The sequence below is a fragment of the Cydia strobilella genome, chromosome 27 (genome assembly GCF_947568885.1).
Source record: "Cydia strobilella chromosome 27, ilCydStro3.1, whole genome shotgun sequence".
In the NCBI taxonomy this organism is placed as follows: domain Eukaryota; kingdom Metazoa; phylum Arthropoda; class Insecta; order Lepidoptera; family Tortricidae; genus Cydia; species Cydia strobilella.
This window is the reverse complement of record NC_086067.1, coordinates 1,274,321-1,294,615: the sequence shown is the minus strand read 5'-3', so window position 1 is coordinate 1,294,615 and position 20,295 is coordinate 1,274,321. Positions and strand designations below refer to the sequence as shown.

The 20,295-nt window shown below is 37.4% G+C and overlaps 1 protein-coding gene across 2 annotated transcripts in view; it reads left to right on the top strand.

Moving 5' to 3' along the window:
* LOC134753650 (fatty acyl-CoA reductase wat-like) overlaps positions 1-20,295 on the top strand; it is a 66,000-nt gene that overhangs the window by 6,319 nt on the left and 39,386 nt on the right. The window contains exon 2 of one of the 2 annotated variants that reach the window (XM_063689591.1): positions 19,685-19,868. In XM_063689591.1, the coding sequence (XP_063545661.1) occupies positions 19,687-19,868 (182 nt within the window). In that variant the 5' untranslated portion in view covers positions 19,685-19,686. The other variant, XM_063689592.1, reaches the window with a different exon arrangement.

The following is a 20,295-nucleotide window of genomic DNA, read 5'->3' as shown; positions in this document are numbered from 1 at the left end:
GAAAAATACTATATTTTCATCACTCAAGAATGGGGTATAAGCCCACTCCTGACTACGCGGCGCGAAGCCGCGAACGCGAGTGTGGAGTCGATTTCACTGATTAGCGAACTAGACTCCACATTCGCGTTCGCGGCTTCGCGCCGCGATTCGCGCATGAGTGTGGAGGGCCCTATACAAATGTCACTGATATCGCATCGTATGCGACTTGGATTTTTAATCCGCCTCGAGTCGGCGTCCTACTTTTTTTTTCCCAGTAAATACTATATTTTTTCAATATTTTGACAAAAATACTATATGTGTATAGAAAAAAGGTGGCAACCCTAGTGGGACTTTCAATTTGTGTAGGTAATAATACATCAAAACGTCAAATTGTGTATTTTATACATCTGTATCTCATTCGCGCCATACACACACCTACCTATATTATATGTAACATACTATTTATTATAATTTATATTAAAGTCAGAAACAATACATATGTGTCGTTTTCAAGTAAAAGGTACCACTTTGTCGCTTACCATAAGGACGCTTTGATAGGTTATTTGTATTCACAGAAAACTAGCAAATTTCGTCCTTATGGTAAGCGACAATGTGGTACCTTTTACTTGAAAATGTCACATATATTATATTATGTATATAAGTGTCATCATTATGTCCCTGCTAAAGAAAAGAAATAAAATACAAACAAAGTTAGATTAAGTCTTCGTCAACACATGTACGCGAAATGAAAAACAAAAACATAACAAACAACTTGACTTAAGCGCTTATTAAGGGGCCCACTGACTATCAGTCCGCCGGACGATATCGGCCTGTCAGTTAGAACAAAAATTTGACAGTTTCGAACAACTGACAGGCCGATATCGTCCGGCGGACTGATAGTCAGTGGGCCCCTTTAGTGTGAAAATAGGTAAGCATTGAATATTTTTGGCAATTCGAGACAAAGTATTTTTTTACATTTCAAATATTGTTATCGATGTTCTTATATTTTATCGGGAAACTCAAGTGTTCGAAAATCCATGACGCCGGCCCCGTCCACCCGACACCGGTGGCTGGCTCGGCAACCGTACCTATAGATTGAACGTAAAGAAAGACCGAAGCCCTCGTACGCGTATACGTATAACGCGTCTGGCCAACTCTATCGTAGCACCTGCAATAGTCTTTAAGACCAAGTTCGGCCTGGCCAGCCACATTCGAGCTCATAATAGGCGTAATCCATAATTGCTGAGGTCGCCGTTATCGAAACCGATGAGGAGGACTATATATATATACATATATATATATAGATTGAATAAGCGCTTTATAACAAACGAATCACGACATAGACATAAACAGGTAAAAAATTTACATTATTTTAAGTGGATAACAGGTGTAAGACACCGCCCAAACTGGTTTAAATTACGAAAACGCCTTGCGTAGAATACGTCACTACGTTGTAAGCAAGTCGATGAATTCGATAAAAAATGTGCATTTTTAGGGTTTCGTATCCAAAGGGTAAAAATAGGACCCTTTTACTAAGACTCCGCTGTCCGTCTGTCTGTCACCAGGCTGTATCTCATGAACCGTTATAGCTAGACAGTTGAAATTTTCACAGATGATGTAGATCATTCTACTGTTGCCGCTATAACAACAAATACTAAACAGTACGGAACCCTCGGTGTATTGTATTGTATTGTAGTTCGGGCGATTTTCCGCAACTCGACGACTGGCGCCTATTTTGCGTGACATGGGGGTGGGCTAGTCCTGCCAGCCCAGCTCCTCGAGGAAACCTATCAAACCTTTGATGTTGAGTAGGACCTCGGGGAGGTCTCTCGGGGATCCGAGATGTTTTGCCCTGTATGGGGCCACTCCGCTGCACTCCAGCACCACGTGAGAGGCTGTTTCTTCTGTCTCCATGCATCCTCTGCATAGGGGACTGTCTGTGACACCTGTTATAAAAAGATGTTTGTTAAATAGTCCATGACCTGTTATGACACTGGTCACCATGCTCAGTCGGGTCTTTCCTAATTGAAGGAGCACCCTTGTGAGCTTTCCGCTGATGCCAGGCATGGCTTGTTTGGCCTGTCTGCATCCAGTCTGGTTTAGCCAATGTTCTGTGTGTAGTTTCCCTGTACGTGCCAGCAGCATTGAGCGTACCTTGCTAAACGGTATCGGGAGGATCGGTTCTGGGCCAATCGCTCCCGCACTCGATCCTTGCCTGGCAAGCTCGTCCGCAGCATCGTTACCCCGGGATCCGCTGTGTCCTTTGATCCATTGTAGGGTGATCTTATTGTTATGACATACCTCCATTAGTCGTTCGTGGCATTCGTGTATAAGTTTGGATGTGACTATATGGCTTTTTAGAGCCATCAAGACTGCTCTACTGTCGGAGAGTATGCGGATGGAGGATCCTACTACCTTCCTTGCAGTGATGGCAGCCGCCGCGTTTATGATGCCCATGCACTCAGCCTGGAATACCGAGTTATGGGCTCCTAGCGGAGTGGTAATTGACATGTTCAGGTCTTCTGAGAAGGTTCCAGAGCCCGATCCGCTGTCTGTTTTGGACCCATCAGTGAAGATTCTGAGCTCCCGAGGATTGAGTCCTTCGTAATTGTCGTCCTCGTATAACTGTATTTTGTACCTTTTGTCGAAGATAGCTTGTTTATGAATCCGATCCGTGCCCGAATTGAGCACTGGAAATTCGTCATATACCTTAGCCAGGCAAGTTGTGTGAAGAGCTCCTATGATGTTGGACCATATATTAAGGGCTCGCAGCCTTACCGCTGAGAGACTGGCCTCTTGTTGTATGTGTAGGTGCAGCGGTGGAAGGCTTAACATGACCTCCATGGCTGCAGTCGGTGTGGACCTCGTACAGCCAGTGGTGGCCGCGCATGCGAGCCTTTGGAGTCTTTGTATCTTGTCTCGTACGTTGCCTAGGTTTGTTGCCTCGGTGTGCGAGTCCGAATCGCACTTAGCCGGTTTTTTTTAAATAGGTATATATTTTTGCATACAAATACACTAATTTTAATGAAACCTCATACTGGGAAAAAGGTGGTGGATATAGGGCGTGTCAAAGAATTAAAAGCTCAAAATTGTCGGATTAAAAGCATTTCGTCCAAGAACTTAAAACTTGTGTAGGTTTTATTACCAAAGACCGGAAAAACGCCCGTCATTTCGAAAACATAACCATAAAATATACTAATCTATGAACATAACCTCGTTCCGTACAACCATACTAGAGTTAGACATAGTATATACAAGTATATACATTAGTTATACACGCCCCACGGAGCGACCGGGGGTAAGAGAAAGAATATTCATATAAAATTTGGGGAGCATAGGATTTTTTCTCTTTCACTCTTATAAATTTCGGTATTTCGCCATCACCTACCTACGGTGATAAGGACAAAGCATGGCACTATTTTCTCTTTCCTCTTATAGGAATCGCAATAAGACTATCTTTCTCTATCAAAGAGTGTCAGGCCCTTATTGAGTACAACAGAGGCTTCCTTATTTATGTTACCAATATCAACGTCCGTCTTAGAGGATATAAAATAAATAAATAATAATTTACATAATAAATAACCGAGTAAAGTAGGATTAAAAGTCCGAGTTAGAGGTGACTTTGGAAATTAATTGTATCGAGCGAAGTGTCATAATTCGTATATCGGAAGCTATGTTGTTAAAGATAATATAGTCAAGAACTTCATATATTTTTTCCACGTCTACGAATATCAACGCCTCTTAGAAAAACATGATCATATAAGGAGATTTTTCGCCTTCTGGCTCAGGGAACCGCCTGAAGTTCGTCTTTTCTGGGTTAGATTTTTTTGCCATGCAGATTTCTAGAGAAAAAATACGTGTTATTTTTACTTCTATCCGATATCGGGTCAGACAATGTGAACACGTTCTTACTAGTTTATTCAGAGTCCAGTGACTTTTGACTCCCATTAAGCAAATGTGCCATTTAAATACGTTATTTAGTTGCTGATTTAACGTCATAGCGCTCGTGATGTGCCCATAACCGGTAGGTATTGGCTAGACATATTATATGTTAGACATATACCGCCACGTGGAATGGAACCTTAGGACTATAATAATACAGATTTAGATAATATGAAAGTTGGTTTTTAGGGTTCCGTACCCAAAGGGTAAAAACGGGACCCTATTACTAAGACTCCGCTGTCCGTCTGTCCATCTGTCTGTCTGTCCGTCTGTCTGTCTGTCACCAGCCTGTATCTGATGAACCGTGACAGATGATCTATTTCTATTGCCGCTATAATAACAAATACTAAAAAGTACAGAACCCTCGGTGCGCGAATCCGACTCGCACTTGGCCGGTTTTATTATTGATTGGTACATAATGTCATCGTGACACTTCGCATCTGCTTTAGCTATGTGCACGATAGTGGTGTACGATAGTGGTGCCCGATGGTGCCTATGGGACACATTAGTATTTGACATAATTCGCGTTCCCCTCTGTCGAAAATAGTCGGCCAATGGTCATACACAATGTATGGACTGACTGACGTTTATCTGACATGGTTATGTTTACGTTACGTATACATTTGACGTTCCCCTCCCTCGCAAAAATCGGCAGACTACGTACAGAAAATTACAGACATGGTGTCTCCGTTTGGTTATATCCTCTAAGTCATGAAATACACCATTTTTCAAATATCAATAAAATAAATCTAATAGTTTTAGAGTAAAATTACTGTGACATACGGATAAACAGACGGACATATATGGGGTTCATTTTTTGCCGTTCTGTGGACGAAAAAGCATGACCTAGAAAGGCAGATTATCTTGGGTCTAAAGCCTGCTCCAGACTACGCGGCGCGAAGCCGCGAACGCGAGTGTGGAGTCGATTTCGCTGATTAGCGAACTAGACTCCACACTCGCGTTCGCGGCTTCGCGCCACGAGTGTGAAGGGGGCTAAATGGATGGCAAGCGTGCGCGAGGAAAAGCCCCACGAGATGGTCTGATGTTGTAAAGAGGGTGGTTGGCGGCAACATGCAGTGGCCCATATGACCGCACAATATGTGACGTTTTCAATCAAAAGGTACCAAAGTATGGATGGTATAGAAAGGATGCCAATCTTTTATGGCAGAATTGTTGCAAAAGTGACCGCTTTCAGCTTTAAATAATAGTTCCTAATCTCTCCGGTGGCGCTAGTTAGGCTCTGGGACATGAGTATAACATGAACTAACAAATAACCCGACCAAATTACGTAGGTTGTTTTTGGTAGTAATTCGGTGTACGGTGGCGCCGCCTAATTACTGTTTTTTGATGGACACTTTTGATACATAGAGATTTGGCTCCTTTATATAGTCTCCATGTACCAAAGGTTGATTTCTAATTGAAGCTATATGGAAATAGCGCCTGACTGACAAGCGACAATAAGTACCCTGGTTGAAAATGGGACATATGGAGACAAAGCATGGTCGCGATCCTCAGCAATGAGGAACCGAGGAAGAAGAAATACGGAACCCTAAAAGCCATATTTAACATCTAGCTTTGTTGACATGTCATATTTATGTAAAACGTATGTTAAGTAGGTAATCTGGTTATGTAAAATAGATATATAATTGACTAACGCCAAATTAAGATAGTTAGGATAGGTACATACGAGTATCAACTATATTTTTCACATCACCAATTCGAAAAAGGGCTTTTTCTTCCCTGCTAGGAGGGATCAAAGTAGGGTTGCCACCCATACTATAATATAGTATCGTACTATATTTTAGCATAGAGTCACTGATACTAGAGCGTTACTGTCATAGTAAATTTTGTAACCCCAGTAAATTCACTGCCATCTGTCGACACACTTTAAAACTAAAAATGAAGATTTATAAAAATACGATAAAATGTATTTAAATATGGATAAATGATTTTTTTTAAATAAATAAAATAAAAAATTTTATTTGCATTAATTATTTTTATGATTTTGACCCATGTTCTTTCACTGATATGCGTTAAAATTGTTAAATAACAAACAAAACCGTCAACGCCATCTATACGACTGTAGGCCAAAACTAGTAGCGCCCTCTGAACGAGAATCAAATTTTCTTGATTTTCGAGGCACGTTTTTTCCTTAGACTGTATATTATACAAAATCAATATAGTACGAAAAATACTATATTTTCATCACTTAAGAATGGGGTATACAAATGTCACCGATATCGCATCGTATGCGACTTGGATTTTTAATTCGCCTCAAATCGGCCCTATTTTTTTTCCAAACTTCCCAGTAAATACTATATTTTTTCAATATTTTGACAAATATGTGTATAGAAAAAAGGTGGCAACCCTAGATGAAAGTAACACTTCTGTTTTAGGACACTATTTTAACATTTTTTTGCGCATTATTTTTTTAGCTTAAATAATATTTTTAAATATTATAATTACCTCATAGGTGATGTGAAAAGTAATATGTGTCACATGGTAGCAAAATTATTTCAATCTTGGGCGTATACTACATACTTGAATCCCTCACTACGCTCAGGATTCTACTTTAGAATCCCTCGCTACTCTTGGGATTCTATTATAGAATCCTTCGCTTCGTTTAGGATTCAATTGTACGCCCTCGCCGTAAATAGGTCATTTTGCTTTCTTGTGACATAATCTACCTACTTTTTCAGGGGGACTAGCACAGGTGACAATCGTTGGCAGAAAACGCCCATCGAAACTTATAGTATTTTATACAATCGTGATATATATAGGTAATGGAGAGCTTTTCAGTCGAGTATGCTGAGTGGCCTTATAGGGTCCAAGATTGAAAAGCTTGATTATATCACTATTGACTATATTGTATACAATATCTATCTACGAGTCAACAAAAATAATACTTTAAACTAGTAGAATTATATTAGGTAAACAAACCAAAAGTATACAGCTAAGATACTTTTGGTTCCCTTTTAATAGAAAATGCCCCAATTGTTCTTATTCTTATTTTATAGGCATAAAACAATAACAAATAAGAGAGGTATGGGCACTGTGAATGACATCTCGCTTTGTGTGGTAGGGCACAGCACAGCGGATGTCATTCCAGATCTAGAGCAGAGCCCAACTGGGGAGGTACCTCCACCTTACAGAAAACCGCAGCCAAATAACACTAGACCCTACTAATAGTGTTGTGTTCCCGCCGGTGAGTAAGGTTGCCAGAGCTCGAGGGAGAGGAGTGTTAGGGTCGGCATGCGCATGTAACTCCTCTGGAGTTGCAGGCGTACATAGGCTACGGAGACTGCTTAACATCAGGCGGGCTGTATGCTTGTTTGCCACCGACGTAGTATAAAAAAAAAAGTCCGCTTGGCAACTAATCCCGAGAATTGGCATAGGCACTAGTTTTTACGAAAGCGACTGCCATCCGACCTTCCAACGCAGAGGGGAAACTAGGCCTTGTTGGGATTAGTCCGGTTTCCTCACGATGTTTTCCTTCACCGAAGAGCGACTGGTAAATATCAAATTATATTTCGTATATAAGTTTCGAAAAACTCATTGGTACGAGCCGGGGTTTGAACCCGCAACCTTTGGATTGAAAGCACGCTCTTACCGTTAGGCCACCAGCGATTCTACCTATGTATTTTTATAGGCTTTAAACAATAACAATATAACTATGAAAACGGATTATATCGCGTATATTGAATTTATAATACATCCCGACGTTTCGAACTCTTCAGCGTTCGTGGTCGGTTCGTGTCACCCGTTGACCACGAACGCTGTAAAGAGTTCGAAACGTCGGGATGTATTATAAATTCAATATACGCGATATAATCCGTTTTCATAGTTTTATTTCATGAGTAACTATCGCGGTAACCGAAGACAATATTAATAACAATATAAATTATATCCAAATTTTCCAATGATTTCGCGACCATGAGTTCATAACATCCTTATTTACCTACTAGTAAGTTTAATGACTATCCTCACCCTGCCAACACGTGACTAGTTATAACATCAACACTCATAAATCGAGATCAATGGATCTTATACAGTGTGGAAAGAATTAATAGGCCCTGGAGGGAAAGTACCTCAAAACCTTAAGGCCCCTTAGCACGAGAGCTTAAAAAGCGTTGCGTGTGGGACGCACCCATAAGACAAGTAAGAGCGAGAAAGAGATATTGCTTTCTCGCTCTTACTTATGGGTGCGTCCCACACGCAACGCTTTTTAAGCTCTCGTGCGAATGGGGCCTAAGTAAGCTCATTTTTGAAAATAAACAAAACTGCATTCAAAGATTTTGCATTTTTTTTTTTCAATTTGGCTTGTCTAAAAATATTCTTGAATACTAATAAATATTGGATTTTATGGATATTTTGTACGACAGACGAGTGTAAGGCCTAATGTTTCTTGGAGAAATATAATCGAATAGTAGATTAAAAAAGCGGTTTTTTAATCTATTATTCGAAAAATTTTTAGTCGGTTTGATTCCAGGGTGAAATAATCGAATTTCAAAAAATCTTTGAATGCAATTTGTTTCTATTAAAAATAAAAGAATGTTTGAGCAAAATGAGTTAACTTAAGGTTTTAAGGTACATTTCCTCCAGGGCCCACTCATTCTTTCCACACTGTATATCTTAGGAATAAAATATAATACTAGTTAACAGGTGGACAGTGGACAGTAGTACGCCAAACATCACGTTTTCGTAAACAAACATCTAAAAACTTAAGGCCACACTACTTAAAAAGTCAAAAAGCTACGAACATAATAGCAATCTTAACTGAATTTAGTCCTTATTGTCTTCGAGTTAAAGTTCACAATTTTTTAGTGAACAGGACGGTGGTATGCAATAAGTGTTCAGTAAACATTTCATTGGTCGACAATTTATTTATTTAGATTAGCCAATATTTGATTCAGACAAAGTATTGATGACGTCTTTAAAAAGTGTTCCGATCGAATATGATGACGTAATATTATCACGTTTATCTATATCTGACAAGTTCGCCTTATTTGTACCATGGAGACTATATAAAGGAGCCAAATCTCTATGTATGAAAAGTTGATGAAAAGTGTCCATCAAAAAACAGTAATTAGGCGGCGCCACCATACACCGAAATACTACCAAAAACAACCTACGTAATTTGGTCGGGTTATTTGTTGCCTTATATGGTTCATGTTATACTCATGTCCCAGAGCCTAGCGCCACCGGAGAGATTAGGAACTATTATTTAAAGATGAAAGCGGTCACTTTTGCAACAATTCTGCCATAAGAGATTGGCATCCTTTCTATACCATCCATAATTTGTACAAATGATGCGTTTTTCTCTTGTTTTATGTTTTTTTTTGTACAATAAAGAGTTTTACTACTACTACTACTACTGACTAAGCTGAGTTTTTATCCAAATAGGTGCTATAAGTTCTATTGACCAATTTGCTAAAGTCGTCGTCAATAGAACTTGCAAATAATGTAAACACCATTTTACTTTCATTACTTCGTAATCTCGCTCTTTAAAAGGACAACCATGACCTTATCAACAGTCTATATGTGGTCTATATACTTAAATATTTTATTTATATAAATTTTTAGTTAAATAAAATGTTAATTATTAATATTGCATGGAAAATAACCTTAACTAACATAGCGGTTTCACTCACGGTTTCACTAAAGTGACTAAAAACACGTGAGTGAAACTGCTGTGTTAGTTAAGTTAATATGTCTCAAGATATTTTAAATTCGAAAATAACCTTCGTAAAAATGTTAGGTTATGTGTCAAACGCTAACAAAATCTGTCATATTTGTTAACATTATTTGCAAGTTCTATTGACGACGACTTTACCTAATCGTTGTGTACCGACTTATCTGTTTTTGTGCTAATTTTGAACTATAACTGGTGGCTGTGTGAACTGCATAGAGTAACTTATACTAGAGCGGTACTGTCATAGTAAATTTTGTAACCCCAGTAAATTCACTGCCATCTGTCGACACACTTTAAAACTAAAAATGAAGATTTATAAAAATACGATAGAATGTATTTAAATATAGATAAATGATTTTTTTTTATTTGCATTAATTATTTTTATGATTTTGACCCATGTTCTTTCACTGATATGCGTTAAAATTGTTAAATAACAAACGAAACCGTCAACGCCATCTATACGACTGTAGGCCAAAACTAGTAGCGCCCTCTGAACGAGAATCAAAATTTTTCTTGAAGCGAGTTTTTTCTGTATCCATCTATTACGGAGTTATATATATCTTTGGTGAACTGTAGACCTCGCAAGTATAACTTAAAACTGAATAAATGTAATGGCTCCGCCATTTTTATAAATTTCCAAAAACTGAATTTGTAAAAAAAATGTATTTAAACATCGAACCTGCTCACAAAATTTCACGAGAATCGGTTGAGAATTGCGACCGGGGGAGGACATCTGGACATTCTGGACATATGAGAACATTTAATTTGCCCAAGCTGAAACGGAGACTTCGCTAACTCTCGGTCAATTAAGATCGGTGTAATATTTTTTTAAATTGTAATTCAGAATCGGAATCAGATCATTTATTTGCTTTCACGTATAAATACATGCAAATACAGTTACATTATACTCTAATAAAGTACTTACATGCTAAGATTGCTTATTCTAAGGTTATGTATGTAAGTTATGCATAATTATTAAGATTATAGGTACGTACATGTCATTCAATGGGATTAAAGAAAAAAAACCATTACAATAATTTAATGTCAAGAGTAATTAGTTAAGTGCATTCACAAAAAAATCATTAATTGTGTAATACGGCCTATTAAATAGTAAAGTAGTCTTTTACTAACAAAACTTCCGTGAGACACAGACATATTAAATATATGAATAACGGGTCACTCACGTGTTTTAAGTCGAAAACGCTCGACATGTTTCACTCCGTACCGAGGAGCGTCATCAGGAGCTTGCGTCGACGGTGACGGACCGGCGCAGACTGCGGGCCGCAGCCCTCCGCGCCCAATGACTCGGCGGTACGGAGTGAAACATGTCGAGCGTTTTCGACTTAAAACACATGAGTGACCCGTTATTAATATATTTAATAGTCTGTTACTTTTTAATTAACATTCGTTTAAGGCGCTTCGCGCAGTTTTTGGCCAAAAACTGTTACTTTTTAGAGCTTATAACTTCTAAATGAGTCAACCAAAAATTATGAAAAAAATATATATGCATCTTCACTCTATGGACAACAATCGCAACATTCGACTTTTTTCCTGAAATTTGTAGTTTCACCGAAAAAAAAATAACACGACAGGCCGTTTTGCGGCTAACTTTGCTTATAACTTCTAAACGGCTTAATCGATTAAAATTATTTTTAAACTAACAAATATGTTTTAACAGGTTCTACAAATGCAACATAGCTTTTCTTAATCAAAAAATATTTTCTTAAGAAATCGAACGTTTTTCCACATTTCATGCGTATGCAGCCTGAAAATGGCGTGGCCGGCACCCGGCAGTCGTGTGCCAGCTTTGAGACGAGGAGGCTGTGTCGCTCGTCGCTCCGTGCCTTCCTTGCACTATGTTCGCTTATGCACAAGCAAAGTGCTATAATATCGGAGTTATTGTGGCCAAAGAATAAATAACTGCAGAGCGCTGATTTGGTTACGACGCGCATTAGCGAGCGCAACACGGTATTTTGCGGTCTATTACAATGAATGCAATGATAATATCCGTATATATTATACTATAATATACGTATGTTTGAGAATACTTCATTTGAAATAAATAAATAAATGTTTTCTAACCGACATATTATAATGTCATTCAAGTTTTACGTTTTGAATAATGTTCCATTCCATCTCGAAACAATAAATAATTGATTTAACATAAGCTACCTATTACCTATTACGTTGTATGTATGAATAGTACCTGTTAAAAACATTGTTTTTGTAGTTTAAAAATAATTTTAATCGATTAAGAACTAGCAAAACGGCCTATCGTATTTTTATTTACAGAAAAACTTACTATTAAGTTTATTGTAGGTTTAGTTAAGTAGTAATTAGTGTTAAATAATGTAATTGTAGTTATGTCTGTAAATTTTTCATGGGTGATCCTTGCCGGTTAATAAACGTTTTATTATTTTATTATTATTTGTATCTCCTTCTGGATTTCAGTAATAATTTCATTGGGTCAACTTGGTGTATTATGTCTTCTAAATGGGTAAACAAAAAATTATGAAAAAAATATATATGAATCTTCATTTATTGTTCAACAATTATAAAATTTAACTTATTTCCTGATATTTATAGTTTTACCGTAATAAAAATAATAAAACAGGCCATTTTGCGGCTAACTTTGGTTATTTTTACTAAACGGCTAAATCAATTAAAATTATTTTTAAACTAACAATAATGTTTTAATAGCTGACGGTCTTTCCACCGCGATACAACCGGCCGACGATTTGTTTTATTAACAATATCATCTAAACTACCATCTGACAAAGTATGAAATGGGATGCGATGACTGAAAAGATTTTTTTACATGTTCATGTGACCAGCTAACGGTCCACCGAGATACAACCGGCTGACCATTTTTTTAATTCACAATAGCATCTAAACTATCATCTGACAGAGTATCAAGCGGGAGGCGATAACAATTTTTTTTGCGTGTTTCGGTGGCTGCCATTCCTCAACCCATCAACGGAGCGGCAGCTGACGTCCACAGGGGTTCATCATACATAGCCATTAACCACTAAAAAAATAAATGACTGCAAAGCGCTGATTTGGTTGTGGCGCGCTTGTAATAAAAACCGGCCAAGTGCGAGTCGGAGTCGCGTTCCAAGGGTTCCGTACATTACTCAAATTAAACAATTTATTTTTTATGTGAAACGTGCGTGAAATGTCTTTAATAAACCCGTAGGGGTTAGATCAAAAACTAAATAATTAAGTCCGACTCACGCTTGACTGCTTATTTCTAATAAATTTTCCTGTGATCTATAGGTAAAGATCTATTTTGTGTATTTTTTTCAAAATTTTATACCCAGTAGTTACGGAGATAAAGGGGGGAATGCTCATTTTTTGCCTATTTTCGTGAATAACTTCTAAACAATTTAAAAGTGCTTGTTGCTAGGCCTATTTGAATAAAGAATATATTGAATTGAATTGAATTGACTGTTTATCATAAAATTATAAAAAATATACATTTGAGATTCTCACAATAAGCTCTTTCATTTGATATGTAACACGATATAGTTTGAAAAACTTTTTTTTTTTAATTTTCTCTTTTACCCCCCAAAAGTGGCCCCCGTGTTTAAAATTAATTTGTTTACGTTACATGTCCGTCTTTGGGTCACAAACTTACATATATACACCAAATTTCAACTTAATTGGTTCAGTCGTTTCCGAGAAAATAGGCTGTGACAGACGGACAGACACACAGACAGACGCACGAGTGATCCTATAAGGGGTCCGTTTTTTCCTTTTGAGGTACGGAACCCTAATAATGATCATGTTCCCACGTAATGATTGAGAAAACTTCGAACTTCGAAAAATAACACATTTGTAGTAGTATATGAAGCTAGTAGGTACTTTAATTTTATAAGTTAACTATTAATGGCATTATTTATATTTATTTATTACGGATAAAAAAACTGTATAAAATAAACGCCTCAATTTAGTACATACCAAGCTTTAGCTATAAATCTTAATCCGTCGATTTGACTTAGGTATTTATTTGTAAGAAACAAATAAAACACAAATTAACTAATTGAGGCTTGTAAAGTATAATGCATAAGGGAATATATTTTTATTATAATTTACGACCTCCACTACACGCATGATCTACTCATACTCAAACAACAAAATATCTGCAAAAGATACACAAATACGAGGTATAGCGCCAAATGCCGCGCGCCTCTGGGCTGTAGGTTATTCTTTGAACCTCGTTCCGCCGCAGTCGCCGCACCGAGACGAAATTCACGTACGATCGCAGTGAGCGGGGTGCGGGTACAGAGACGCTGAGACGCTCAAGGCCAAATCAGCGAGAATCGTCTTAACAAGATTTAGTACTTGCACCTCATAATAAATAAATAAAAAGGGATACCTTTAATAACAAGTTAATCCGTGGAGTTAAATAGTTGCCAAGCTAAGTCAATTTACTTTAATTTCTAAGTTAATGTTATGTTTGACGCCATGAAGTGTTTGTTTGTAAATCCCTATTATAAAAATAAATGCTATGAAATTATAAATATTTTGACGAACGCAAGTCTTCATCGAGTTTACCAGTCTTATTTGTTTACCGGTTTCTGAAGGTAGTTATTATTTTATTATATATATAGGTACATTGGATAAGGATACCGGTTTTGTAAACTACCTACTTAATCGTCAAAAACCTGTTTTAATAATTAGATCTACGCGTTACCCTTTAACCCTATATTGCTGTTGCTCAAATGTTATTTACACTCATTGACATAGTATATACAAGTAGTTATAGACGCGCCACCGAGCGACCGGGGGTAAGAGAAAGAATATTCATATAAAATTTGGGCAGCATAGGATTTTTTCTATTTCACTCTTATAAATTTCGGTATTTTGCCATCACCTATGATGCCACCCGGTCGGTGATAAGGACAAAGCATGGCACTATTTTCTCTTTCCTCTTATAGGAATCGCAATAAGACTATCTTTCTCTATCAAAGTGTCAGGCCCTTATTTACACTAGATAGGTACGTACGAGTTTCATAATTCATAATTCTTTATTGCAACCATGGTACAGTATAGATGTAAATTATAATATACAATGTCTCACATGGACCCTGTAAGGGCACATCATATCAACTGCTTACTCATAACATATTATTATTATATTTATTGTATTGTATGTAGCAAATTATTAATTTATCTAAAAAAATATCAGGTCATAAAACAATTATTCTAATTACACATGAGATCATTAATAAATAAATTATTGTACAATAATCATATTATAAAATTGTTTTGTTATAAATTTAGGTAAGTATGTATGTCATAGTAATTTAAATAAGTATGTCATTTCTTGCCTCAAGCCTACGGACAGGGGTCCGAAACTCCTCGCTTCGGGCAAACTCGGCTCCGTTCGGCCAAAGATAGATATAACTCCGTAATAGATGGATACAGTCTAAGGAAAAAACGTGCCTCGAAAAGCAAGAAAATTTGATTCTCGATCAGAGGGCGCTACTAGCTTTGGCCTACTGTCGTATAGATGGCGTTGACGGTTTCGTTTGTTTTTTAACAAGTTTAACGCATATCAGTGAAAGAACATGGGTCAAAATCATAAAAATAATTAATGCAAATAAAAAAAAACATTTATCCATATTTAAATACATTTTATCGTATTTTTATAAATATTTATTTTTAGTTTTAAAGTGTGTCGACAGATGGCAGTGAATTTACTGGGGTTACAAAATTTACTATGACAGTACCGCTCTAGTATAAGTTACTCTATGATGTTATTTACACTCATTGACATAGTATATACAAGTAGTTATAGACGCGCCACCGAGCGACCAGGGGTAAGAGAAAGAATATTCATATAAAATTTGGGCAGCATAGGATTTTTTCTATTTCACTCTTATAAATTTCGGTATTTTGCCATCACCTATGATGCCACCCGGTCGGTGATAAGGACAAAGCATGGCACTATTTTCTCTTTCCTCTTATAGGAATCGCAATAAGACTATCTTTCTCTATCAAAGTGTCAGGCCCTTGTTTACACTAGATAGGTACTTAAGAGTTTCATAATTCATAATTCTTTATTGCAACCATGGTACAGTATAGATGTAAATTATAATATACAATGTCTCACATGGACCCTGTAAGGGCACATCATATCAACTGCTTACTCATAACATATTATTATTATATTTATTGTATTGTATGTAGCAAATTATTAATTTATCTAAAAAAATATCAGGTCATAAAACAATTATTCTAATTACACATGAGATCATTAATAAATAAATTATTGTACAATATTCATATTATAAAATTGTTTTGTTATAAATTTAGGTAAGTATGTATGTCATAGTAATTTAAATAAGTATGTCATTTCTTGCCTCAAGCCTACGGGCAGGGGTCCGAAACTCCTCGCTTCGGGCAAACTCGGCTCCGTTCGGCCAAAGATAGATATCTCCGTAATAGATGGATACAGTCTAAGGAAAAAACGTGCCTCGAAAAGCAAGAAAATTTTATTCTCGATCAGAGGGCGCTACTAGCTTTGGCCTACTGTCGTATAGATGGCGTTGACGGTTTCGTTTGTTTTTTAACAAGTTTAACGCATATCAGTGAAAGAACATGGGTCAAAATCATAAAAATAATTAATGCAAATAAAAAAAATCATTTATCCATATTTAAATACATTTTATCGTATTTTTATAAATATTTATTTTTAGTTTTAAAGTGTGTCGACAGATGGCAGTGAATTTACTGGGGTTACAAAATTTACTATGACAGTACCGCTCTAGTATAAGTTACTCTATGATGTTATTTACACTCATTGACATAGTATATACAAGTAGTTATAGACGCGCCACCGAGCGACCAGGGGTAAGAGAAAGAATATTCATATAAAATTTGGGCAGCATAGGATTTTTTCTATTTCACTCTTAAAAATTTCGGTATTTCGCCATCACCTACCTATGATGCCACCCGGTCGGTGATAAGGACAAAGCATGGCACTAATTTCTCTTTCCTCTTATAGGAATCGCAATAAGACTATCTTTCTCTATCAAAGTGTCAGGCCCTTGTTTACACTAGATAGGTACTTACGAGTTTCTTGTCTCAAGCCTACGGGCAGGGGTCCGAAACTCCTCGCTTCGGGCAAACTCGGCTCCGTTCGGCTCAGCATTGCTCCGAACAATTATTAGGGTTGGCACAACCTGACGTCCTTTTGAGTGCACGACCACAGATAAGAAAGATAATGATTTGAATTTTGCCAACCCTAAATAGCCGAAAGGGATAGTGCCATATATTAGAAAGGGATAGCATTGATTCGACCCTGAACCGCTGTCAAACTTCGGTTTTGTAGGAAGTTTCCTTTCTGTACGGTAGTACTATTATTTAATTTTATTCTGTGTTACGGGTCAGGTAGGTATTAGGGTGGTCCAAAAAACTTTTTTTTTAGCGTGGTCTAACACTAAATAAGATTGCAATGAGGGCTATCGTGTTTTTGCTCACCAGTTGGCGCCTCTGTTCAATCAATCTTTAAGTAGTATGGCTCCATCGGTACTGTCGATGATTTCGCCAACGTCAAAGTGGGATCCACGTGGGATCGAATTAATACTTCTTGATTTTCTTCAGCCAGTGTACGGTAAATAAAATTATGGGCCTCTAGGGCTCTAGCCAGACACGGTTAGAGGTAGAAATACCAAATGCTCTTAGAGCACGACGTTGTTCGGTAGTTATTGTTGTTGTTGTCTCGTAAAACCGATAGCTGGATTTTACGAGAAGCACGTGGACTATCGGCCGTTGACTCCAAAATGGTGGTTAAACACGCTTTGAGATTAATTCTCCATTCACTGTACACTACCAAATTAGATTACTGTATAATAAAGCTATCGATATTACACTTTAAACAATATTAATGAACAAAAAATAAAGGAATTAATCACGAGGCTACTATCAAGATGGCGTTCGAACCGGAAGTCCCGGCGCCTCTGTTGATGGTGGTCCAAAAGACTAAAGAACAGTTGTCAGTCATTGAAGTGACAAGTGACATTTGACATTTCGAACTATGGAAAAGACCACCATCTACACTAGCGCCCCTAGCGGCGAATTCATACGCGTTAGCCCTCATTGATACTTATTACATGTTGAACTAGCAATATTTGCATTAATTATTTTTATATTATTTTGACCCATGTTCTTTCACTGATATGAGTTAAAATTGTTAAATAACAAACGAAACCGTCAACTCCATCTATCCAAGTGTAGGCCAAAAGTAGTGGCGCCATCTGATCAAGAATCAAATTTTCTTGATTTTCGAGGCACGTTTTTTCCTTAGACTATCGATCTATTACGGAGTTATATCTATATTTGGTTTACGGTACCTACCTAATATTTGATGACCTTAGCACATTTAATTTAAAAGTGCTTCTTTTTCTTGATGGACTTGAGGGCGGTGTTTCCCGTAGCCAATGTCACGTAAAAGGGTAGGAACAAAATAAATGCTCTTAGAGCACGACGCTGTTCGGTGGTTGTTGTAGTTGTCTCGTAAAACCGATAGCTGGATTTTACGAGTAGCACGTGGACTACCGGCCGTTGACTCCAAAATGGTGGTTAAACACGCTTTGAGATTAATTCTCCATTCACTGCACACTACCACATTAGATTATTGTATAATAAAGCTATCGATATTACACTTTAAACAATATTAATGAGCAAAAAACAAAGGAATTAATCACGAGGCTACTATCAAGATGGCGTTCGAACCGGAAGTCTTAAAAGTGCTTGTTGCTAGGCCTATTTGAATAAAGAATATTTTGACCTTGACTTTGACTTTGACTGTATTACTACAAATAAAATATATTCTATTCTATTCTATTCTATTCTACTGTTAATTGTAATGTTTTCTTCATTAAGTTGACCTCAGGTTAATGTATTTAAGCACTTTGACAGCAACTCATTACTTTATAACGACTAGTAGGTGTTTTTTCCACGTCAATATAAAATTATATAGAATAGAATAGAATAGTTTATTACTCAAACAGTTTTACAAATCATAGTTACGGGGCCCCGCACTAGGTTGCACCTGTATCGCGGGGAACCAGTTACATTTGTACAACAGAATTTCGTTTCGTATGCAAGTCATACTTTATCATATAACATAAATTTAATACTTAAAACTAAAAATATAAATATTTTTTTTATATATATTAGCCTATTTTGGTGTCCCACTGCTGGGCAAAGGCCTCCCCTCGTTTTCTCCACTCGACCCTGTCATCGCCATTTTCCCACCATTTGGGGTAGAATGCGTCCAAGTCGTCCCGCCATCTCCTTTTTGGTCTGCCTGAACCCCGGCCTGCACCGTCTATGGTGCTCCGTGGGTCCCACTCAGTAACCATTTTGGCCCACCTTTCCGGGTGCATGCGACAGACATGTCCCGCCCAGTCCCACTTAAGCTTAACGGTCTTGACACCTACATCTGCAACTCTAGTTCTGGAGCGTAGTTCCGTGTTTCTGATTCGATCAGTTCTACGAACACCTAATATACTACGCTCCATAGCTCGCTGGCAAACCTTGAGTTTCGATTTTAGGGCCTCAGTTAATGACCAAGTTTGTGCACCGTAAGTTAGGATGGGCAGGATGCACATGTCAATATTATTTTATAAATTAATATATTTAATTGATTGAGTACCTTAAGAATTGAAAAGCACGATATAAAAACGAATATCCGTCCACTATTGACCGGTATACAAAGGTGATATATATACATGCCTATGATAAAATTACAAAACAGTTAAAAACCCACATAAGTCTAGTCACTAACTATGGCGGAACACAAGAAAGACACAAACCAAACATACCTATACCTACATACATAAATATGTAAATAGACTGCTAAAATCGTATTCCCGTCTTTGGGCTCGCATGAATGAATAATCTCAAACGAAACCACTCTGAACAGAATCGTAACCTGTTCTATATTCATTTATTTTATATATTTATGAAATATGTATGCTAGTTGTACAGTATCTATGGGCTACTAGTTTCCTGAAATTAAGATTTTCATTTCATTAACTCCTGTTTTTTTTGTTCCAGTCATGATTTCGGACTCCGAGCTCCATGAGCCCAAACAGGGCGGCGACATCACATTCATGGACATGATCGACGAGGCCGAGGCTCGCGGCGAGTCCCAAATACAGAAGTTCTTATCTGGATCCACGATATTTCTCACTGGAGGAACTGGGTTCTTGGGGAAACTGCTGGTGGAGAAGTTACTAAGGTAAAACAAACATAGTTGAGGAGGCCTAAGTCCACCGCGAGTCCCAGATACAGAAGTTCCTGTCTGGATCCTCAATTCTTGTGACGGGGGGAACTGGGTTCTTGGGGTAACTGCTGGTCGAGAAATTACTAAGGTAAGTCAATGTGAAGCAAAATAGACATCGCATCATGGTTGACGAGGCCGAAGTGAGTCCCAGATACTATAAAGTTCTAGTATAGCTTATAATAAGTACTGTGGTATTGTGGGGCCCTCAAATTTAGTTCAAAACCTCGAGTTTATACTATACCAAAGCTAGGTTTTGGCCTAGGCGTTCGTACCTAGTATAGGAATTTGTGTTAGGTTCAATGAAATAACAATTATGTACAAAAATCTGATGAAAGAAATTTTTGCCAATCGCTTTTACGACAATTTTACTTACTCTTTTAAC